The sequence below is a fragment of the Diorhabda sublineata genome, chromosome 11 (genome assembly GCF_026230105.1).
Source record: "Diorhabda sublineata isolate icDioSubl1.1 chromosome 11, icDioSubl1.1, whole genome shotgun sequence".
In the NCBI taxonomy this organism is placed as follows: Eukaryota; Metazoa; Arthropoda; class Insecta; order Coleoptera; family Chrysomelidae; genus Diorhabda; species Diorhabda sublineata.
Window position 1 is genome coordinate 9,308,111 of NC_079484.1, and position 26,237 is coordinate 9,334,347.

The following is a 26,237-nucleotide window of genomic DNA, read 5'->3' on the forward strand; positions in this document are numbered from 1 at the left end:
AATTGCACTCCTTCTATCAGCGAGCAGCCCTGATCTCACAGCACTCCATGGGACTATATCTAGTAACCCAATCACCCTTAAATCATGATGCGATTCTAACCTTCTCTAAACAAAAGAGAGCAGTTAGATATTCACTCGGACTTAACAGCAGGGCTCACTGCGGGGACTTCTTTAAAATTCTGACTCTTCCTTCCTTATTCATCTTTGAATTCGTTTGCCTAATTGGTTAGCACGCTTCTCCAATTTCAGAAAGGACGTTACACGGCTATCCACTTAGGAACGCGAAGCAAGACCTTTTCCTACCTACTCCACGTTCAGAATTCGTTAAGGGCTCAACATTTTACAATGCAAAAAAATGCACAATCACTTGCCAATTGAAATCAAATCGATATCATCTTTACCCGCATTTCTATTACCTATAATTTAGTTACTCGTTATGGTTTTATTCTGTATATTGAAGTTTTATTTCATTTGTTTTATCTTTATTTAGTAGTTTTTACAAGCTTCTGTCTACGAATTGTAACAATTTTTTGAAAATAAAGTATTTCTCTTTCTCTAAGTTTTGGATGACTTCAGATGTTTACAGTTTTGTTAATATTAAACATGGTCCTTAACATGTAATAATGAGCCTATAAAGTACAGGGTTTATAAAATAATTCGCGAATTTTTTTTGCGCGATTTATATTCCGTCATCGGAGTGACTTTAATACGCACTGCGAATAAAATTTCGTACGAATTTCGCCAGAAACAAACAAACACGTTTCCAATAAATAATGTTATTTAAAAAGTTACAAAAAAGTCAAGAGTTGGTTATGAATTCATACACCAAAATTGATAGTTCTTCTATTACTTAGATTGTTTATTTTTTTCAAACGAATGAAAAACTATAGAAGAAGCGTGAGAAAATATCGGAGGAAGTTTCCTAATCGTATGGTTCCTCACAGAGGAACACTTTCTTATGTTAAAAGACGGGCTCGACGAACAGGGAAGTTTTTTAGTGTTAAACGATAACGTTTTGTTTAAATGAGTGTGTCAGATGGCGGCAAATTAGCACTAGAACTTTATCTCGTCAAAGTGGCATATCAAGATTATCTGTACAGAGAACTTTTAGATGTAAATTACACCATCTATATCATCCCCAAACACTGCAATAAGTGTTACCTCGTTACTTCGTTCAGCGAGTGAATTTCTGTATATAAGCTTATTCACTTTGAAAGGTAAACTTTTTTTAGTGATGAGGCTTGTGTTTTTCGTAGGGGTATTAAAAATATGCATAATTATCATGAATATTAAGATGAAAACCTTTATGTTTGAGTCGTCATTATTGATCATTGTTTGATTGGACGCCACAAATCTGGCTAGCTGGCGAAGAGTTTTTCCAAAATTCTCTTCCTGATTTATTTGAAGTTTTGAATTATGATAGAAAAATAGAACACCACCTCATTTTAGTGTCTATGTATCTGAATAAGTGAATTAGATAAGGAAATAAATGTGCTCAAAATTACCTTCCACGCTGAACAGATCTCATTAAAGGAGTTTTTCAATTCTTCTCCAATTGATTTCCGAAAAAAATGGTAGAATCACCTTCTAGTGAAACGCATTGAGTAGACTTTTCTGCAAGGAAAATAATTTTGTATCTAATTCACCCCCCAGAATTGTTAGATCGCATTCTATTAACCATTACCGGCCTCATACAGTGTACTCCAAATGGTGATAAGTATCAATGATGAGATTAATTTTGCAATAAAGATATGTCGTAATGCCGTAAGCGTAGTAACATTATTTTATATCAGACAATTCGACCTCTAATAAAAACTGGACTTAAAGTTTAAAGTATATTCTAATTATAAATATTTATTTCAATAATTTATCAGTTTCTTAACACAGTCAAAACATCTCCATTTGTCTGGTATATAAAAAGGTTCAAAAACGTGTGGGAACGGCGTATCGTAACCCGTAACTCGTTGTATAGGTGCTTCAAGATGCAAGAAACACTCCTCCTGCAAAAGATAGATATTATACAGTTATTTCTGAATACTGCTAGAGGTATTTGATTTTTACCGGTTGTAACTTACACAAATACAAACATATGTCTTAATAATTTCCTATCATGTAAATTGTCATATAAGAGTTTAGAGGATAAATCGACATCTACATGAATTCAAGTCTAAGTTAGAATTTTTGAAATCCTTGGTGATATTCATACTGAACACACTGATAACACCACCACTACACCAACACTCACAATGACACTGTCTAACGCTAGTTTCGATAACCAAGTTGGAAGACAGGTAAAAGACAGTTAGTCTCTGGACTTTACCTTCGGTCTCTGAAAACGACAAGTTTGTTATCGAAACGCGCGTCAGACAGTGTAATTGTGAGTGTTGGTGTTGAAAACAGTGTGTTCAATATGAATTCAAGTTCATTGAGTGAAGTATTCGTTGAGATTTACTTAACTTACAAATTTTAACTTTAATAAATATTCTTCGGGTAATGTGATAATTAATTTTGATTTGCTGAATACAAACATGAGCAATACCAAAAAATATTTTAGAGTTTGCAGTTACAGTCTATTATTGATATGAAATTAGAATATATTTCAAGTACCTTTTCTCATATATTCTCTATATGTACGTACCTGAATTGCTGCTGCTAATTCGGCTCCAAATCCTCCTGTTAGAGGTGCTTCATGAGATACCAGAACTCGTTTGGTTTTTTTTACAGACTGTAACGAAAATATTTTTAAAACTATTTCTAAACAATCATACTTGTAGGCAATGAAGTGCTAAGAATTGATCATTTACATCTGAACGGATTGTCACACCTGATGTTCGAATAATATTCATAAAGAAGATTTGTCAAAACGTTCGCGGTTTTTCGATTATTTTCTTATTTGTCTTTCATAATTTTGTTTGTTTGAATGTATTGTATCAAAGCTAGATAATCATACGATTTTTTCTATGGTGATTTTATAATAAACTTTAGAAACAAAAACATTTATCAACGAAACGACATATGAAAATGCCATACTAATCATTAAAAAATTACGGGCTCTGTCATTCAAATGGAATTGAGTTTGTAAATTCTTATTAATAATTGGAGTAACCGATATAATTAATTTAAGTCATTCGACTTTTCCACACTGTATACTTAAAAGTGTTTTACCTTAAATACGGTTTCCATATCCCACGGCAAAATGGAGACTAGATCAATAACCTCACAAGAAACCTTCAGCTGTTTTTTTGCCATTTCAGCCACTTCTCTTAGAACATGAACTTGTGTTCCCCATCCAATGAGAGTAACATCGTTTCCTGAAATATACATATCGAAGTCCGTTGGTAAAATAATGAACAAAAATAAAAATATTCAAACAGTACACTGCAGAGAAAATACAATTTTCCAAATAATATAATTCAATACCATGAAAGAAAAAAAGGCAGGGGAAAAAGGAATTCGTTTTTCATTTAAGTGGGGGAGACAGTTGTACCTTGAACATAGTACCTTAAAACGATTTAAATTTAAAATCAGTGACTTCATCTATAAATCCAGAAATGATCTTAATTGGAACGTCTATTTCCTATTCATAGATGTATAGTCTGCAGTGAGTCGGCTGCGCTTTATAGCAGTAAAACAGAAAACTTGTTTTTAAGTCATTTAAGTAAATATTTGAGTGAGATTTTTTGCTTACGGCAAATGATTGTGGATAAGTGTTTTTTTTTTATTTACAACTTGCGACTATTGGTAAGTAATTACGCAGTTTTGTTATTTGTTTTGAACATAACCTTTATAAAATTAATTGATAGGAAAAATGCATCCTCTTGTACCTTAAAACAAAATCACCTCATGTACCTTGGAACGCGTCCAATGGTACAGGAGGTTAGGTTTTTTTTGCAGAAATCAGGCTAGTAAAAAGACAGATTCAGTAAATCCTGGTGCACAGTGTTTCCTTTTCCCGATTTCGTGGCCAAAAATGCCAAAACCGAAGATCAACATTCCGGTTTGTTTTTGTTCAGGTCCTCTAGATGGGGCTTCGGTACGTTAGAAACCTGAAGGATAGGTCCCTAAATCGATTACCTGAAGCGGGACAACAGTTTGAAAGTGACCCTTGCAGCAGCTACAAGCTCCGCGCGCTTGTCGCTCTTCCGATGGAGCACAATTCAATAGTGAATATTTTTTTAAATAGTTGACCGATTGACAAAATTCTTTCTGGATGTTATTTATTAAGGTAAGAAGATTATATAATAATTTTAAAATAATTGAAATTTACAACAGTTAATACTAAATGCGCATTAGAATGCAGCTCGAAAAAATCTTTTTTTTTTCTCCCTACATAATTTTCAGATGAAAACATAGTTGTCTCTCCCGCCTTCTCCTGGATTAAAGTTGAGCGGATCGTTTAGAGGACTAAATAAACTTACGATTTATTGCAAATTTAGCCGCTCTTAGGCGCGCTAGCACCGTTCAGCGCCATTTTAGTTTGCTCGCGCGCGGCTGAAAAATTTCGACGTTCGGCCCCATTGAGGATTAGAGATAATCTAAATGGCTTCTGACTTATTTATACCTGCCCCTTTTAATGCGCATTCATTTTTGGAAAATTACTTTCAAGTTTCATTCATAGATTTTGCCGTTTTATGAATTCTCTTTTATAATTCCATATTTTCAAATAATTTCAAATGAAAAAATTCATTATGGATGAAATATCTTTAACAAAACAAAATATTTTTCTAATGATAGATCTTAGAGCTGCCCCAATCAGCGATAAATTGCTAGCAATTGAAGAAGCTATTCAGCTAAAATTTAAAACATTCAAGATGGATTGAAAAGTAAATTATCGCTAATAGTTGACATTCCGAAACAAGGAACAGGAACCATGATTGACGGAAACACTGCTAGACGTTTTTTTGAATCGTCTGAAACAGTTTCAATAATTACTGGTGTTGATCTGAAATTGATTCTGCGATTCCATCATATTTTGCAAGTACTTGCATGTGGTTTTGCAGTCGACGTTGAAGCATTCAGTCATTATTGTTTAGAAACAGCTCGATTATATGTTTATTTATATCACTGGTATATGCCAACTAGTCTCCATAAAGTTCTCATTCACGGGTCGCAAATAATCGAAGCTGCCGAGCTGCCAATCGGAGAGTTGTCTGAAGATGCACAGGAAGCCAGAAATAAAGATTTTAGAAAATACAGAGAAAGTTATTCTCGAAAAATTTCTTAGTAATAAGCACAATTCATTATATTATGTAATTAAATTACAGTCAAAAAAAAGTAACCAGCATAAAAAACCCAATATTAAAATAAAAAATACATTTTATAATAAAAATGGCAGCCATTTTGTATTTTGAAAAACAAATTTTTATATAAATCGAACCACTAGAAGTGTTTTTGTCCACGAAATCGGGAAAAGGAAACACTATATGGTGCCTTGAAAGAAGCCTTATGTATTGAAGATCCAGCAAAAAAAATGATCTTTAGGCAGGCTTTCAAAGTGTTTAATATTAATATAGTGTATTCAGGAGTAAAAAAAAATTAAAATAAAAGGGGAAATATAATATATTCAAAAAATTGTTTTAATGCAATACGGCGTATAACTAAGAAAGGCGTAAGACATATAGCTTATAAATTTGCTGTGGTGAATAAAAAGGAATATCCATTTACATGGAATGCAGAACAAATCGCTGGTGAGGAGTGGATGTGCGGTTTTCTTAAAAGGGAAAACACTCTATCAATTCCAAAACCCGAAGCAATAAGTCCGAGCAGACAGACAGACGATTTGGAATTTAGATTAGACGGGTGTAAGCACTGTTCAATCGCATTCCAAAAATAGTTGCACCAAAAGGAATTAAGCAACTAGGAAGTGCAACATCATCCGAGAGGGAAGCCTTTATGACTATGATAGCAGCAGTTAATGCTGCTGGAAACTGTATTCCGCCAAGGATGATATTTTTTTTATGGACAACATACTATTTGGCGCACCACCTGCAACATTTGGCTGGTCAAATGAATAGCTGTTCTTAAAATTCCTTGACCATTTTATTAGGTTTGTCAAATGTTCAAAGAACTTTTCGCGTTATAAATTTTTTGACAATCACTATTCACATTTGTTCATTGAGGCAGTCGAAAATGTTTCGGATTCTGGAATTATCATGATAACTTTTCCACCTCACACATTAAAGAAACTCCAGCCACTTGATTATGTATGGACCTCTTAAAACATTTTAGTTGTTTAGTAATGAAGGAAAAACGTTTGATAATTACTTAGTACCAGAGATTCTGCCAACTGCTTTTTCTCGAGCTTTCACGCCCAGCAATATTTTAAGTGGTTCTAAAACTTCCGGAACATATCCAGTGGACAGCGAAATATTTTCAAATCGAGATTTTATGGGCTCCTACATAACGTTTTGCCAAAAATATAACTTAGCTAAGCTATCAGACAACCGGAAAAAGTAAGCTTTAGAGCATACCATAAAGTTCAAGTATGAAGATTTTTTGAAAGTGGTATCAGGGGAAAGAGGACAATTGATTGCAGCAGTCTGCTGTTCAAACGACAGAGGATATCATATACCTCATGCGTTAATTTATCTCAGAAAGAGGGAGAAAAAAGAATTACTTTATTGGGCACCTGAAGATACAATCATGATGTTAGCTGAAAGTAGCTTTATGAATTCTGAACTATTTCGATATATGGTTGAAGCAGTATAAAAACAATGTACGGTTGTACATGTTTTCAGTTCTGGACAATCGATCTTCACATATAAGTCTCGAAGCCATATCGTTTTGCAGGGGAAATGCTATACATTTTCTTAATTTCCCGCCTCATTGTAGTCACAGATTACAACCACTCGATGTCGGATTTTTTGGTGCCCTAAAATCAGCCTACAATCAGGAAAGTGACAGATGGATGACTATGAATCCAGGAAAAGTCATTACTATATATCAAGTGGCTTCACTTTTTGGAAAAGCTAATACCAGGACGATTTCAATCAATAATATTGAGCACTGTTTCTCAGCAACGGATATAGGGCCTTACAATCCTCTTCAACGACGTTGTTTTTGCTCCTGTCAGCATAACCGATAGTTTTCTTACAAAATGTACAAGATATTTTGATAGTATTAGAAGGTGAGGAAGTGTTTTGTTCCGCTTTTGAAAAATGCACCAAACGTCTCGACAGTTTTAGTATACGCAAACGCTACCTCTGAAAAACGAATTTCCATAATGTAAATTTTACTTTCAGGCCATTCTTTGACGGCAAGTGAAACTAACATATCCACTCCAGAAAAAAAGAAACGAATCATCACAACCTGGGCCATGTGGTCTGCGTACTTATAGTAAGTATGAGTTAAGTCTTTATTACATTCCCATGAAAACATATGATTCTACCAAAATATTCAGAGACGTGACAAACAAATTCAAAATAGAAAAATCACAGTCTAAATCAACTATAATTGGAGATCATCACATCTCATCTGAAGTGGAAGGCTGTAAATTTTATAGTTAAGTATAGTAATTATTGGGCTACCAGCAAGAAGTCGGAAATTTTAACAAGCACACCCTTCAAGGCAGTACTTGATCAAAATTTGGAGGAGAAAAATAGACAAACTATTAAAAGAGACTTGAACAAAAAACTAAAAAATAAAAAAAAGGAAAATCAGATTAATCCCAATCTTCTAAAAAAATAGAAATGTATTCCAACAAGAAAAATTAGTGGAACATATCCTGCGTGCAATGAAGTGTACTATGAGCCCCCAGAAACAGACCTGATAAAGTGCAAAGCCTTTACAAATGGTTTTATGATATTTGCACTGCATATGAAGGACTGTATGATTATTTTTGTGATTTGTGCCCGAAAAGGGGTTGACCTCGTACTCTTAGGTTAACTTTGTACTCTTGGATAACACACTGCGTACTCTTCAGGGGGAATGAGATCCAATAGAAAGAACGCATTTTGAAAATTTTGTTTTTATCTTATTTTTCGTTAACCATAATAGAAACTCGTTAAGTTTTGATTCGTTTTTGTATTCATATATATTTTTCACTTGAATAAATATTAATATTCGAAAATTGATTGAATATAACTAATTTATAACCCAGACAAAGTTATGTGCGTACCCTTAGGTGACCTTACCCTACTCATGTAACCTGTCAGTAGTTTGCGCAGAGGAAATATTGTAGTTTTGTCAAAGAGTATAATAAAAATAATAGATATAGAGAGAACTAGAGAAAGCATTTTAAACTATGAACTGAAAGAAAGTTCATGCATTATTATATAGCCAGAAACAAAATGTTACACAAATAAGTGTAAAGCTACATAGTGAATATTTGGTTGCTTGCGTTATAATCGTCTAATAGTATAAACTCTTATTTGATAATCGGATGATTTTAAGTGTATTGATATAATTTAAGAATTTATTGTAGAAAATAATATTTATTATTACCTTCTAATATGATATCTGCTTTCCCTATCGGTAATTGATAATCAGCTACAGGTACATCCTCTACAGCAGCTCTGTACAAAATTTTTGGTTCAAATATCAAACAAGGGTCTGGATCTCTTATGCAACTGAGAAGAAGTCCTTTAGCTTTTATTGGTCCTCTTGGAATAACTATCTTCAAACAAAGTTTTATGTTATTATTTATATGAATGCATATTTTTCAAGGAGTTGTACACAATACTCATGAGAAACATTTTTCATAATTGAACCACCAATTGGAAGAAGGTAATGAAAGCCACTCTGACACGTGCTAAATTTTTTTTTCTATAGACGTGGCGCTCAATAATAAGTCTTAAGAATGTAATGAAAAACCATTCACTTCATATAGATTCGTGAGGCCACAAGAACCGTTAGTCGGAAGAAAGAAATAAAACCTTTATTTTTTTTTAGAAGTATTGTTTATTTTTTTCAGTTTCTTTCGATATATAAAATAATATTGCTTTTGATGGGTGATGCAATAGTAACGGACAAATTAGTCGTCATTTTAGTTGTATTTGAGACACTGGTTTAACGTTGTGGAGATTATTAACCCAAAAAATTGTTTATTTCATTGTTAAAGTTTGGATATGACTAGTGAAAGTAGCTGCAACGACTTATTTGATAACGAGTCTAAAGCTAAGACTCCGAAAAAGAAGAGAAGACGTGCTAGAAATACAATTTGTACAAAGTAAAGCAAAGGTCACAGCGTCTACTTGTTCAATCTTATGCGAATACAAGTACTGGAAGGTTGTGTCGGCTAAATCTAAATCTATGTTTGTAAAAAACTGTACTCAGACGTTTAGTAATGGAGAAAAACAGCACTAACAGCAGTTATTTTAATTAGTTTACAGTGGACGATCGGTAAAAGAATAAGAATTATATTTGATAATCTTATTGAATACTCAAAGGTTAACGCTTCCGCTCAAAACAGGAAAAACCGAAAAAATGTGACAGTACGTTTACATATTTGGCCATGAAAGGCATACAGTTACGTTTTCTCCATTTTATATGCTATAATAAGTTAGTGTGTTTTTCGTCTTACCTCCCTTAAATCGAAGGGAAATTTACCTGAAGATAAACAGGAAGGGAAACATTGATAATGTTTTACTAAACGAAGCAATTGCAACTTTTGATGAACGTATTCGATCATTTCCTCTAAAACCATGTTATTACAGCAGCAAACATAAACAATATTTAGAAGCGAACCTAAACGTGGAAAAAATACTCCTTATATCAATGCGTAAAATACGACTTACCGAAAATATTTCAATGATGATCATGGCTACAGATTTGGTCGGCCACAGGTAGACGTTTGCTTGACAAGAGGAGAGCTCGAGTAGAAGCAAAAATAAAAATTTTCTCAATGAGAATGCGAAGAGAGTGGCAGTTGTGGAAAAAATTATAATAAACGTGCTAAAAAGTTTTATAATAAACAAAAAGAATTTTTGACATTGTTTCAGAAAAGAAAAGACGGAGAAGTCATCGTATTTGATTATATATTAACTCTGCGTATTCCTAAGATCCCAGTTCAAGAAATGTTTTATTTAAGAAAACTATGGCTTTAAGTGTTTTGTGTTCACAACTTGAAGACTTACCATGAGGGTGAATGGGGCCCGGATGAAGTGTGTTGTTTATTGTGGAAAACCATAAAGAATATGGATCCCTATGTCAAAGAATAACACGATCATAAGATTCTTTCTTACTTTTGTTGCAATGAATCGTTTCAATAAAATATATCAATACTTTCCAGTGCGTGGACATTCGTTTTTACTATGTGACAGAAATATTAGGACAACAAAATGACTCGTTAGGAGAAATGACATAAGTATGTATATAGTCTTATTTTGGCAACAAAAAAAGGGTTTCTCGATTACTTCAAACTACATACTTGATTTTAAAAACTCATGGCAGTGATGTTTCAAGAAAAGCTGTAAATCATCTAATATCTCGCAATACAGAATCTTTGAATATAGTTATGTCATAAAAGTTAATGTTCTGAATTCATCTATGATTTCATCAAAGCTACATTTTGCTCCAAAAACGAATACGAAAATACCAGAAAATCTGGTGTAAGTTTAAAATACCCAAAAATGAGATAAAAATGAATGACATGCAAAAAATAATCCAATATATCCTTCAATTAAAAGAATTTTATGATACTATTCTGAATTGGTCAACTACAAGAACCGAAAGTGAAGAAATAGATGAATAATAGTGTTTCCTCACGTTGTTTGAATAAATAGTTTATGCATTTATTGTTTATTATTTCAATAATTATCTTGTATGTAGTATAAGATCACTTGTATGTATGTTCCCAGAGTAGCATTGAACCAAGGGTTTAGTCTTTCACATTCTATTTGCAATACGATAAATAAGCTAAATAAATGGTGATATACATATGTGCCAACGTTACACCAGAAGTCACGTTTAAACAACGTAGATGTGGGGAGACACCAAGTTGTACAACGTATTGTGAAAACACCATCGTGACATGCTGAGTGAGGTATCATTTTGTTTCACGATAATTTTCCGTCCACATGTTACTAATCGTATCAAAGATATGATCAGAGCATTTGGTTGGGACCAGCTCGCCATAAGTTCTATTGTTTCCCTCTCTGACTGCCACAGGTTTCTCAAATTGAATAAAACGACGATAACAATGACAATGTCAAAATAGTTGTGTTGAAAGAGGTTGTCAAAACAGGCGGTAGAATTCTTAGAAGATTGAATTTGAAAGTTAATTGAACGATATGGTAAATTTTCTCAATACCAGTGAAAATTATGTTGGAAAATACAGGTTTTCATATAAAAAATCTATGTACGTTTTTAATTCTAAAACAATACCCAAAAAATCGTACCTGGAGTTGAAATTTATAGAAATAAGTTTGTATTCATAAACATATATAACATAATAATACATTACGAACAAATCTGGACAAAACCAAGACAATACTAAATATACAATGAGTTTCAAAGAATAATCAAAGAAAGTTTAATTATATTTATCATAAAGAGTTTCATAATATTGCAACCATTATGGTGGACTCGTAATTCTGGTATATTAATGATACTGCAAAACAATTGGGCATCTGTAAATGTATCACAAGGAATGAGTATGTGTAGGTAAATTATATTTGTGTAGTAACGGATTTTCATACAATAGTTACCAAGGATTCCAAGTGTAGGTACAGTTGTAGTTTTATTCCTACCAGTACCTTTTATTCGTACGATTTCGTGAATTAAAATAGGCGGGACCGTACACGGAAGCAAATGGGAGAACATGAATTCCTTTTGATAACTGCTTGATATTATTTCACTTACCTTTAACCCAGGTGTGTGTGCAAAATAAGCTTCTGGGCTCTGAGAATGGTATAAAGCTCCATGTCCTACTGCTCCACAAGGAGCGCGAATGGTAAGTTTTCCGCAATCGAACAATCCTCCTGATCTGTATCTGTATTTGGCAGCTTCATTAACTATCTAAAAATTATATAAGTTGATTTCAGAATTTCTTTATGTACAAGATATGATAAACCTTTCAGTGAGATCATGATTGCGCTATCTGACGTGAAATATGGATTTTTGATAATGTTTTAACATGAAATTTTGTAAGAGGTACCAAAAAAACTCCATAAATGTTAAAATATAGCTACAGTGACTGTTTATGGACTAGTTAAGGACGAAAAACGATTGGAACATCCTTCGACATGAACACCAGATATAAATTCACAAAAAGTGGATAGATTTGTTCGTTGAAACATACGATTGGGATACTAGAATGTTTGGAAAACGATGTGAAAATACAGGTACCAGAAAAAGAACTCAAAACACTCACAACCGTTTGATACACGAGTTTTTTGCAACTAAAAGTCCTCTGTGTTTATTCCTATACGCCTTATTTGCCAGATTTAAGACTCGTAGCTATATTGACGGATTAAAGTTTTGTTTCTCCGCAATTTTTTCATTATTCCTCGTAGAAAAAATACATTTGAGTAACATCTGAAAATATAGACCAGTTCATTTAATGTCAATGTACTTTAGAGTGGATTGAAACCTAGTTATTGCCGTATGTAAGTATTAGCTCTGCACTCTCTAACATCTATGATTTTTTAAAAATAAATCCAATAGCTCCAAATTATGTCATATAGAATATCTTCATATCAGATAATCAAATGTATCGATATTTTAATTTGCAATACCTTTATAGTCTATAAAAACCTCGACGCGCCGTGGACTACAACGGGAAATAATATGCATCACCCAAGGGTTTTGGCAATGGAAAACGTTCTGGGCGGTCTCGAAAAACCAAAACTGCTAAAGATGAACTTATTTTATTGGTGAGTAAAATGCCGCAGAGGCTCGGTGATGGGTTGTGGAAGTTTTAGACAGGCGACTGGAGAACTGATAGGGATTCTAAGAAAATGGGGCTATAATAAACATTTATGTTCTGGGCAGCGCCTTATTGACAGAAAATGTATATTTCAGCATGACAACGACCCCAAGCATTCATCGAATCTGTGCAGAGAGTATTTGAAAGAAAATAATGTATTGGAAGTAATGATTTTGCCGTTACAGTCGCTCAACCTCAACAAGATTGAGTTGTAGGACAAATTGGATAAGCAAGTGAGAAAGCAATGTCCTAGATCTACTTCAAATCTTTGGAATATCCTAATATCCTGGAGAACAAATAAATGATGATTATTCGTCGAAATTATTACAGAGAATGCCAAAATTGTGCACCGAAATAATAAAAGGAAAAGGGGATAACATCGATGAATCAAAAATTTAAATATGTGACAATCACAGACTGTATTTTTATTATTATATATTATATTCTTATCTATATTTGCAAAATAAAAATAACAAAATCAATTGTATTGTTTTTATTTATTATTTATCACGTAAACTATAGGATGGGCAAAATCTTTTGACTGGTAGTGTATCATTAGATACGACATATAAACAGCTTACAAAATTTCCTGAATGATTTCAAAAAACGTCTTTTTTGTAAACCTAACAGAAATATAAATATTGGCAAGTTACGTTACTATATGAACACGCTTTTCATTCTACTTCCATTTTTTGTGGCAGCTCAATAATTTTTTAATAACTATTCAGTTCCACCGATTTTGCTACGTATTTTGTTGTTACTGGTTGCTCTGACACCCACGTATCTCTCTTTATATTTCCTCCCCTATCTACGAAATATATCCTTTAAAACCTACGTTTGATATATTACCACTTCCCGAACTTGAGTGGTTCTTGATTTTAAAATCTGTTTCCAGCAGCTTTTCGAGAATCGCAATCTTTTAAGCATCAGAGCAAAGATATACGAGTATACTTCCCAACTTGTTGGATGTCTGATAGGCAAGGAGCCATATTTTCTATTTCTATAGTGTATGTCGCATAAAAGCAAGAATGTTCATTTAATTCGGGGATGTATTGATATCTAGTTAGCCTAGACCAGTTCCATGCATAAACAAAATATTGCGTCACCATAGCAACGAACAATAACTTACTAGAAGTGTCAGTGTAAAGTTTGACGTCAAAAAAGTAAAACAGAGAAGATGATGACCGATCGAGAAGGCCAGTTTCTGTGTCAGTCCCCGAAAATATCGATGCAGTTCATGACATGATTTTATCAGACCGTCGAATGGGACTAAAACGAATTCTGAAACATTGAAACATTGAATATTTCATACGAACGCGTTCCCCAAATGTTTGAATGTTGCCCAAAAGCGTGCAAGGGTAGAAGCATCGCGTTCTATCTGTGCTCTATTTGAAAACGATGTATTCTTCTTAAACCGAATTGTTACTATGGATGAGACTTGGGTCTATTTTTACGATCCAGAAACAAAACAACAATCGATGGAATGGCGACACTCTAATTCTCCAAGACCTAAGAAGTTTCGTGTCAAAAAATCTGCTGGAAAAGATTTTGCTTAAGTTTTTTGGGATTGCCATCATGCCATACGTCATTATGGTTGTTCTATTTTTGATAAGATTTGATCTTTCACCAAAAATTGAATAAAAATGAGACAAATCTGTCACAAATTTGTTTTTATTGGTTATGTATTTAGTTTGAAAATCACATATAAATATTGTTCAGGGTACAATATTCAATACGAATCCCGAATATAAATTTTTTCAAAGCCGGTCCTAGAATTTCTAAGTTTAGCTAATACCAGTCGAATGCTTAATAGTAGTGTACTGCATTATGGAAAAATTTGAAAAATCAAATGAGCTGTGTGAAAATTATGGCCAATTAAAATTTATGATCCATTCCTATGTTATTAAAAATTATTAATAGTTTAGAACAGAAGATTGTATCATTCATTCTATTTAACTTATACCTGATCAAATGCTGGAAATATATAATCAGCGAACTGCATTTCTGCTATAGCCGTGGAACCCATAACTGCCGCACCTATACCAAAACCTGCTATACCCTGTTCACAAAGAGGAGTATTAAATACTCTATGTTTTCCGTACTTTTCTTGTAGACCGAGTGTACATCTGAAAACTCCTCCAAAGCCTATATCTTCACCAAAAACTAAAGCTGTATCATCTGTCTTTAAAGCTATATCCAGCGCATTATTTATTGATTGGAACATGTTCATTTTTTGCTTTTCACCTGAAACATAAACAAAAAAATCGATGTCAGTTAGTACAACATGTTTTAAGCACAAGAATATGCAGATGAAGTTAAGCTCATCGATTTATACAACAACTAGCGATCGCAACTGTCGTTTTGGTGCTATACTTATTGCGTCCAAGGTACAAGTTTGTTAGTTTACATGTACAAACCATCCAAATACAAGTCATATTCATTTATTTAAATTGCTACATTTGAGAGTTAGCAAAAATAAATGGGAAGAAGAGTTATTTCTTTGGATAATTACAGCAATGATAAATTGCATGCACTTTCATGCTATCTATCTATTGTTATCGACATCCCAATTCATTTAAAAAATTCAATAAAACCTCGTGTCGTTACTAAAACGGCCTCTGTCTACATTCTAAAAGTTCAAAATTAAAAGAAAATACAGTAAATTTCCAATATCTTTTTAACATATAGTATTCACAAATTTTGTATACTTATTTTCGTATAAACACGTGAGCTCCTTTTTATTAAAATCTCTTCCTCCTACTCATTCCTTCTTTAATAATTTCCAACAGTGATACCACATATTGTTTTTTTATCCAGCATTTTTACAGCTGCCAGGTTAGAGTTTAAATACTACCGGTGCACCACCATATACACACCAAATTAAACTACAACATCTTAGAACTCAGTTGGGGGCTGCAACCATCCCGCCTTCATATTCTTATCTTTAATATTCATAAATTTGAGTTATTATTAATTTTTTAACCGCTTTTTATTCGTTCTGCTCTATTGGATATGTAGTTGATACGGATTTTATTACTTTTTAATAAATTTCTTTGTTCCTGAAACTTTTTTATTGTTTGCATCAAAAAATATTAGATTCTATTCTAGATTTACACTCTTTTTTTCTTTATTATTAACGTTGTTCGTTGAAAAGCTGTTGGCATCCAACTAAATACTAATTGTTTATCCAATATTAGTACAAATTATTTATACAGTTTAAAGATCGAATACCATTTGTTGCATAGCCGATGAAACGTCTAAAGAAATAAAAGTCGAAGATCTCTGGCAATTGAAGCCATCGCATATTCTAGGGTTCTCCAGTATCGCAGCAATGGATCCTTTGGGTCCTGGAGTGTATACGAGACCCCGAATCCATACATACATATATACATCGCCTCTGCTATGGATTTCTAAATGTCAGTAAGACGTTTAGCAGCCAAAAACTCCCGAAATAACGTTGTCTTGATGCATAACTGAGCCGTTGGCACATTTTCCAAGTATCGTCACGCAAACTCATCAGTACCTACTTGTGCAATTACAAAATTTCCCCTTGAGACGAACTTAACAATAACTATGACTTTGATGTCCGACTTTGATCGACGGACTTCTTAAAACGAGTTCCACCACTGGTTTCTCATAGAGAACTCTAAATTCCTGTTTCACGGTAATAGTCGTATACTAAATTTTCATATTCAGTAACTATTTTCACAATAAAATCCGGATCTGTATCAATCCAATCTTTTCCAGTACGAGTTTTTATATCAGAGTTTTTGCACGTCAAGTTCTGTTTACGAGGTAAATTTAATATTTACAACAAACTATTTTTATTACTTTATGCTCATATGTTATAGTTTTCTCATGTTCACAGCTCTTTATTATTAAGATAATTAATAGATTTTATATTTTGTCACATTATTATTGGCACGAACTCGTCCATGAGTTAGTTCGTGAAGCCGGTCCTATTTCTGTTACGTTAATAGAATCTAAAGTTTGGCAAATTTCCAGAGGGACTATTCACGTTTTTTATATACCACGACAATTTTTTTATATGGTCCTGAACTTATTTTCAGTATGTTATAGCTGTCAGATTCGAAGAAGCCTTTTTTTCGCATTCTAGAACTTGAATTACCTAGAAATCCATTTTGTATAAACGTATAAACGGGCATTTGTTTACAGCGATAACTCAGTAACTAATCAGATGTACTCCCCAAATATATAGAGAGATATAAGTAAACATTAATTTGTTGAGATTTAGGGATAAGCGTCTAATAATAAATCTTAGTGCATATTTTAGTGGATAGTGATTAGTTTAATGCATTATGCGTTAGTGTATAAATAAATCAAATAAATGAGAAATTTTGTTTAAAAATGCACTCCACTATATAAAAAATGTTTAAATGAATAAGAAACATTACATTATCGAGCAGTTATAAACGAGTTCCAAACACACACAGATTTCCTAACAAATTTTAGAATCAATGAGATATATTTTTGTTGAACAGCCAAAAAATATGGGAAATCAACGCCTCATTACGCTTTTCATAAGAATTAATCATATATAACCATATAAGCGGAATTAATAACTTTCAAAGTTCAACAGAACAAAAACAAACGAAACAACCCACCAACCAATCCCATTTTATCACTGATATACCAAAGTAGAAAGGATCCTATCATATAGCTATGAGCGGGAACGTGATGAACGATTACTTTCCAAACATTCAGATTATAATCGGTTTAACTCGATACTAGTTTCAAACTTGTTTGTCTTAACACACGATATGGATCTTTTTCGTTTTACTTATACCACTCGACAATGTCAACCTATAGTCAATTCATATTCTATTTTGTTGTAATCAAACAAAATAGTTCGGTGAGTTACTCGTTTAAGTTAATAAAGCTGACAAATACTTGAATATATGACGCCAAATACTTTCGACGGTTTCTGTATGACGAAATTATCAGTATGGCTTACCATATAATGATCTTAACCTAACTTATAAATACTGTTGTATTTTCATCACTCGTCGATCGTCAGTATTGCGTATTTCTTGCAGTTTTCCTGTAGCCTGGTAAACTGGTTCACTAATCAAATAATAGACAATAATACAGCCACAGCTGTACCTGCCACCGGTCTACCCGCATTCTGCGAAAAACTGTTTGTTTGATCGGCATTTTTGTCTTTCTTTTATTTTTCATTCTAATATATATCACTCTACCATCCATTACAACTCCATCCCTGCCAACGAATCTTTTCTATATCAGGGAAAAACCTACTAAATCCTCACATGAAAAATGTCCTCATCAAAACCACATAAAACCCAACGTACCTTTCTTAAAAAAGGAGAAGTTCCCTTATCACTCGTCTGATATAATAGATGTCGCTGGAGAACTAAACTTTACTTTATAATGGATAATAACTGAGCAGCAAACGTTCTACGATGGTTCTTTCACGATATATTCCTTCAAAAATTCACTGTTGTTCAACGTACTGCTGTGTTTGACTCCCCAATTTGAATAGTTACGTAATAGAGTGTCGGCACAGTTTTCTCGCATATAATTTCATCAATCGACAGTAGTGTTGTGTTTGATTTCTGGTTCATGTTCAAAAAACTCTAGTGCTGTTATTCCCACGACCCACCTTTAGAAACGGTGGTGTTTTAAACTTAGCTTTCAAAAGGAATTGACTTATATTAACTCAATTTCAACTAATTCAGATTTGGATAAAAATTATTGTGACCACGGATACATTTTCGGAGAATATTCTTTTCCTGAAACAACTTTATAATCTAGGTTAAAGCTGGAGATTAAACTATGATTTGAACTCTTGTTTAAACCAAGAAAAAACAAGATTTCTCTATTTTACAGCTATTACACAGACATTTTTCTGCCAGTTATCACAATCATACGTATAACCAAAATTTTTCCGATATTTGTTTTAGAGCTGAATTGTTTAAAAGAATTTTATAAACAAAAAACAAAACACTTTTGATTAACCTTGTGAAGAAATTCGAATAATCAGTCGAAACCATAAAAAAAATGATACGTGAGGAAAAGGAAAAAATTTGAGAGGAGTTGGTAAGAGGATTTAATGATGAAAATAACAAAAGCGGTCATGTTCTCGATAGAACCGCGAGAAATTTAAAAATGTAGGACAATTTAAAGATTCGCTCCAGAACAAATAACTTTTTGTTTTCGGAGCGTCAACATTGTTGATAATTTCTTCATGATCATCGTCGAATTCATCAATTATAACGTGAGAATCTTCAATAATTGTACCAAAACCCTTCATAATATTGTAAAAATGTGAACAATATGAAAAAGTTAGGTCCTCCGTTTCATGTTAAGCTGAAGTTTAAACTACGCCTAGACCGCCGGTAACGTCTAAATCGAAGTTTGTTGATAAACGCCATCTATAACACGTAGAAAACGCCAAAGTTAGCGATATACAGGGTGTAACATAACGAAAAATTGAAATATAGAAACTTTTGGTTGGTTAGTCTACTACTCAACAAATCGAAACAAAAAAAAACAATAATGATTATTCGAAGTGGGCACCTTTCATTTATACACACTTCCGGAGTCTACGGAGGATATTTCTTTGAACTTGGCAGAGCATTCCAAGATTCTGCCTTACAGCGCCACAATGGAAATTTTATCTATCGATTATTTCCTTCCTTGTTCTTGCCGGTGGTGCATATACCAAACTTTTAAGATATCCCAAAAAAATTCATTGTATTTTAGGAGAGATTCAAGGGAACGTGGTGGCCATTCAAATGGAACTCCCCGATCAATCCACCTATTAGGGAAACTGTTATTAACATTATTTTTCACATCAATTAGGAAGTATTAGCCGTATCAAAGTAAGAAAAACGTATGTGAGAAAAAAATTCGTAGAATGTTACCTCAAATATCACTCAAACTCGGTCAATATCACTCGGAACGGAAATGTTTTCAATACGGAAGCAATGAAAGATTACAAAGTGAACTCGTTTAAACGTAAATCCCTTTAATTCACAACAAACCAAAAACAGAATAACATAGAAATATAACAAAATTATTTCTTTTTGTCTCAAAAAAAAATAAACAAAAAAATAAAAATAATTGTTAAAATACACTTAAAACTATAATGAATGGATGCATAGATGTAGAATTCTTCTGAAACAACATGTTAAATCTCCAACAGAGGGCAACAGTTGTAAAATTTATTTCGAGGTAAAAAGAAAATTTGCAGTGATAATTTATAAAAAACTTTTCCGAAAAGAAACGAACGGTTAACAAAAGATATACAGATATATATATATATATATATATATATATATATATATATATATATATATATTGATAAGCCACAAAGGAGAGTTACAAACAAACAAACAAGCTCATAAATCTACATAGAGATGAAGCTAATATAAGCGTGTTGGAAATAAAAAATTTTTTGATTAATCTATCTTCTATACGACGATGTATTGATATCTAGTTAGCCTAGACCAGTTCCATGTATAAACAAAATATTAAGTTTGACGTCAAAAAAGTAAACCAGAGAAGATGATGACCGATCGAGAAGGCCAGTTCCTGTGTCAGTCCCCGAAAATATCGATGCTGTTCATGACATGATTTTATCAGACCGTCGAATTGGGCTAAAACGGATATCTGAGGCACTGAATATTTAATACGAACGCGTTCATCATATAGTTCACGTCAATTTGGACATGAGAAATATTGCTGTAATATGGATCCCCAAATGTTTGAATGTTGACCAAAAACGTGCAAGGGTAGAAGCATCGCGTTCGATCTGAGCTCGATTTGAAAACGATGTAGACTTCTTAAACCGAATTGTTACTATGTATGAGACTTGGGTACATTTCTATGATCCAGAAACACAGCAACAATCGATGGAATGTCGACATTCTGGTTCTCCTAAGAAGTTTCGTGTCCAAAAATCTGCTGGAAAAGTTCCTGCCTCCGTTTTTTGGGTTTGCCATGGAGTAATCATGATTGATTTTTAGGATAAAGGTAAAACAATAACTGGAGATTACTATTCGATATTACTGACCACTCTACGGGAAAAAATTAAAGAGAAAAGACGCGGAAAGCTATCCAAAGGTGTTTTGTTCTTGCAGGACAACGCCTCTGCACACAAAATTCATGTTGCCATGCAAAATTTAGGGTTTGAATTGCTAGAACACCCCCGTTATTCACCAGATTTGGCTCCGTCCAACTATCATCTCTTTCCTCAACTGAAAAAAAGTTCGTAAATTTTCTTCCAACGAGGAGGTAATAAAAGCTGTAGGGGTCTGGTTTACACAGCACGAAGAAACATTTTTTTTGAAAGGTCTAGAGACGTTGCAGGTTTGCTGTAATACATTTATCCAATTAAGAGGAGAATATGTTGAGTAATAAAATATATTAACATTGAAATTTTGTTTGGTTCTATAGTAGGCTAAGAATTTTTCAATATATCCTCGTACTATAATAAAACTGAAAAATCGGCGTCTGTCCATTGGTTTGTTTTTAGTCCATTAGTCCGTTTTTCTAAAGACGCAATTTTATTTTCTACCTCTTGTAACCCAGCCGTCATCTTAAATAAAGGGGTGAGAATCTATTTTGGACGATATCTCACAAACTATTGTCACTACAAAAAATTCCCGAAGCCATAAATTGTAGCAAATTGCTTTGCCTACAATTTTGTTAATAATATTTTTTGCCATTAATCGCGAATTTAAAAAGTTACTAGCAAAAAGTGCAGAAATTTTGTCAACAATTTCTTTTTTCGCTCAATAGCTTTTTATTTTTCAATTTTTCAGTAAAATTACCTCAGAACAATCTTTTAGATCTTTCTTTGAGGATCAATTTTATATGTGGATTTTTTGAATTCCACTCATTCTTGTGGCTCATAGAGCACTCCAAAAGTGTCGGGGCGCGTCTATGCTCACCACATTGTGCCAGAAACAAAATATTTGTTATTATTCCCATTTTTTTCATTTTCCTTTACAGATTTTTCTGAACATTAATATATATAGTAAGTATTAAGTTACTGGTGATATACATTTAATAAGGTTGATAAATGAAAACCACTTTTTAGGAATGGAATGAATGAAACCGTTACACAATATTCAGATTAAAGAAGGTTTTCAGTGATAAAATTCATTTTTATTAATTTTGGAGTAGGTATTATATTTTTTTATTAAAAACAGTTAGCTCTAGAGGATTATCTAGGAATAAAACAGGGGATTACGTTTGTATGCAGTGCAGGAATCTCAAATAATGCCGAAAAAATCTTCTCAATACACAAAAGGGGCTAAAAAACTAAAGTTAGTTCGATCTCAGGAATCCAATGAGTATCGAGAAACAAGATTTTCTATGGTTAGAGAACACCAAGCTTTAAGTCGTTCTTTGGAAACCCTTACCGAAAAGGTAGCTCGACAATACACAAATCGAGAGCGCCATGTTATTTCACGCTCCGCGGTAACGGCCACCTAAAGAAATATCCGATTGAACTCTTATCGTGAGCAGCAAACGCGAGTGTTTATACCAAGAATCCCTCTCATACCAAACAACTTTCCATTTCATTTGAAACGAGTCCAATTTCCGGTTAGTCTTGGTTATGCAATGACTATCAACAAAGCACAGGGGCAGACTCTACGCGTTTCAGGGGTGGACCTTGGTGCAAGCTGCTTCTCACACGACCAACTATACGTTGCTCTCTCCCGAGTGAGTGAAGCAAATAAATTATTTGTATACATCCCGACATCCACAAACCAAACTTCCAACATAAAGAGGTATTGGAAATACTTATTATATAACTGGTATTTTGTATATATGTTACAGGAAAAGTAGATTGTTAGGGAGAGTTGACTCTGCCTAGGAAGAGTTAAATCTTACTAAAAGTTTCAGTAAAAGTTGGATGAGAATAAACAGATCAACTTTACCTGGGAAGAGTTAACTATACCTACTGTGGTTTAGTAAAAGTTTATTCCGAGATGTCTCTCTTCTCATATAACTGCGCGCGCATATTGTCTTTACCGTTGTCTTCCCGTTCAAGTGTCTATTTGATGCTATTAACAACAGCGACCAAGGATTCAGTAAGTGTTTATATTTCAATAATTAGTTGCAGTTTGTTATAAAACTTCATTAGGTAATAGCCCAGTAAACGAAATAGTTTGAAGTTGTAAAGTTATCTACCTAATGTGTGTCGTGATTCTCCGAATTGAGCGATCTTACTTTAATTGGACAGCCAAAAACCGAGGCGGAATCTGTTTTTTCTTTCATTGATGCCGCTCAAGGCAAAGATATACCGGAAAAGTAATATTTTGTAATCTATAGATTCCAGTAGTGTTATTTGTTCAAGTTTGAAATGTTTCCCAAGTTTCGAATGATCCATTTACAGATACTATTTGATTTTTAATCGTTTTTTCCAGATCACTCACTGTTTCTGTTTCCATGATATGTTTCTAAAAATTGATGCCTTGCTAGTCTTGCAATTAATTCAATACAAAAGCTTTTTGGCTTCGTTTCCTGGACTACAATTAATTTCAGTGTGTCTTTAAATTTTAATAATCGCTTTCAGAGTGTAAGACTCCAAGGAACAAGTGTTTCGAGAAAAGCTAAATCTAGAACGCTCGGCTTCCAAATTGAAATACGACAGCTACATTGAAAAAGTCAGAAGTCTAAAAACCTCAAGTAAAAAAGAAAGCAATGATCTTAGGTTTTTAAGATGATATGATATTATTGAAGTAAGCGGTATTACAAAACTAATTCACCCTGTCACAGACCAAGAAAACATAAAGTATTATGTTTTTGATGAAGAGCTGTTTGGAGTTCTAAAGGAGGCACACATATCCACTGGACATGGAGGAAGAGATCGCATGATTGAGCAATTGAAAGGAAAATTTCAAAATGTAACCACAAAGGACATTTTACTATTTTTAAGCTTATGCGAACCTTGTATTTAAAAATTGAACCATAAGAAGAAAGGACTGGCTGTAATGCCTTTGTTATTCAAGGAAATGAATTCTCGATGTTAAGTGGATTTGATTGATTTCCAGTCGCAACCCGATAGAGATTTTAAATTTATAATGGTGTACCAGGATCATTTAACAAAGTTTGTTGTGCTAAGGCCACTGAAATCAAAGACTGCAAACTAAGTATGTGAAAACATCATTGATATTTTTACGTTGTTAGGCGATCCTTATATTTTACAATTTGACAATGGCAGAGAATTCGTTAATAAAATTATTGACAATCTGGTTACTGTATGGCCACACTTCAAAATGGTGCATGGCAAACCGCGACATAGTCAAAGTCAAGTTAGTGTTGAGAGAGCCAACCAAGACATAGAGAATATGATAACCACCTGGATGCAAGACCATAAAACATCAAAATGGAGTGAAGGCTTAAAGTTTATTCAACTTATGAAAAACACTGCACTTCAAAACTACCTACTGAGATATTGACAAATTTATAAACAGAAGAGGGTCTTGGTCCCTATGGACTGTTGCAACTTCACAATCGCTTGGAAATGGACAAGGATTTTTCAAATGTTCTTGCCACACTAAATGCAAATCTAATAAGTGCATGTATAAAAAGAATGATGTAGTATGCAGCTCAAAGTGTCACAAATCTTTACCTTGTTGTAATAAATAATAAACATTGTCCAATAATTTTTTTTATTTTGGAGTTTTTGCTTTTCTATTTGCTTTTTATTTGTTTTTTCTTATTTTATTTTTTTTTATTTATTTATTAGGAAGAATGTTTTTCCTTACGGAAAGTCAACTTTTACTAACTTAAGACAGTAAGAGTATACTTTCCCTAGGTCTAGTCAACTCTGTCTAGTAAATGTTGTTCAAAATTTATCACTTTTCCATTTTAATCAACTTTTACTAAAAAGTCCAGTAAGAGTCGACTTAACCTAGGAAGAGTCAACTCTTAGTGGAGAATCCACTTTTCCTCTAACATATACATTATGTCGTAAGATTTATAAGTTTGATATATGATCTGTTTATATCAAACATTCATTATATTTATCCTTGGTATTAAATAATAAGAGTTTATAAAAATAAACTCTTATTTACGTAAACGAAATCGCGGGCACAGCTAGTTGGTAATAATGTTATTAATCACATATCGTTACGCGTTAAGTTATTATGAAATTATTTGCAAAATTTGTTTCTTTGCGAAAGAAAGCACCCTGTATATATTTATAGTGGAAGAGATACGTGCTGACATGAAATTATTTACCGTATTGTCTTATATTCATTTCCCAACATAATCGTAATTATACCTTATTGGCAAATATAAAGAAATTTACTAGTCCGTATCTGTATTTCCTGCACAATTTCATCATTACCGATATCTGAATATCATTGCCTCGTATCCTTCAATCATAATGTCAACATACACATTATTTATTAATTTGAACTATAATCTCCGTCGATTCAGTCGTTCATAAACTAGAAATTCTATTCATTGCATACATGGAGATAATATTTAATTACCTTTTATGGAAGTTGTCGAATCAGGCGCATAAACAAAATGATTTCTTTTATTAACTAATCCATTCAACACTCTAATCTCTCTGTTTAAATAACTGAATTGTCCTATTCGTCTTAAAAACTTGACACAATTTTTATTCCACGACATTTTTCACAAGCACGTTAACAACAAACAACTGAAACTAGTAAGTGAAATTGGTCTTTGAATAAATGCTATCTTTTTATTGATAACCGAGTATAAATTTTGTCGAACAGAACACAAACAATAACCTTGATAAACTCATTATCATAATACGGGTTATTAAGAATTCATTTTCAACTTATTGAATCGTTTATTTTTACTTTAACAGGTAATCTACTATACTGAACGTGGACTTCTAAAAGTAGTAAAGATTTCAACATGTGTGTTATACAGAGTTAGTTTAAAGTCTGGAAATTAATATCTGAATATTTAAAAACAATAAAAAAACATGAATACAAGATTATATCATATGCTTTGGTTGACAAGACAGCATTATTTTGCATAAAAAACATACAGAGTCGTCCTAAAACGCAAAGTTACTGCAATGGTGAATATTTAATTAGAACTGTTAGAATCATGGATTAGGTGGTGTATTTATGAAAAATAATTAAATACGTTAATAATTGAAAGATTATTTTATTTATATTAGAGTTTCGAAGGTATGTCCTCACAATGTTAAGGATCGGAGAGAATTGACTACTTACAATTATTGTACTATATTTATTATCTATTTATTATTATATATTATAACATATATATATATATATATATATATATATATATATATATATATTATGGTATTAATAGTGTGTAATGTTTATTTTTATAAATTTTATTTTAAATAAAATCAGATTTT

General features: G+C 32.9%; 1 protein-coding gene across 1 annotated transcript; it reads right to left on the reverse strand.

Moving 5' to 3' along the window:
• Window positions 1–460: 460 nt before the first annotated feature.
• LOC130450253 (2-oxoisovalerate dehydrogenase subunit beta, mitochondrial) lies at window positions 461–25,785 on the reverse strand. Its single transcript, XM_056788550.1, has 7 exons — window positions 25,363–25,785; window positions 14,829–15,109; window positions 11,800–11,955; window positions 8,443–8,614; window positions 3,166–3,311; window positions 2,639–2,725; window positions 461–2,000 (listed from the first exon to the last, which is right to left on the reverse strand). Exons 1-7 carry the CDS (start codon window positions 25,505–25,507, stop codon window positions 1,860–1,862), a joined length of 1,128 nt encoding a protein of 375 aa, XP_056644528.1. The 5' UTR covers window positions 25,508–25,785; the 3' UTR covers window positions 461–1,859.
• Between the last annotated feature and the right edge of the window lie 452 nt (window positions 25,786–26,237).

Bases quoted from the DNA above. Each gene is read 5' to 3' on its own strand.
- LOC130450253 (XM_056788550.1), bottom strand. From the start codon at position 25,507: ATGTCGTGGAATAAAAATTGTGTCAAGTTTTTAAGACGAATAGGACAA. The intron at 3,312-8,442 runs GTAATAATAAAT...TGTATATTTCAG, and splicing joins AGCAGATATCATATTAGAAG to GAAACGATGTTACTCTCATT. The intron at 2,001-2,638 runs GTACGTACATAT...TATCTTTTGCAG, and splicing joins AATTAGCAGCAGCAATTCAG to GAGGAGTGTTTCTTGCATCT.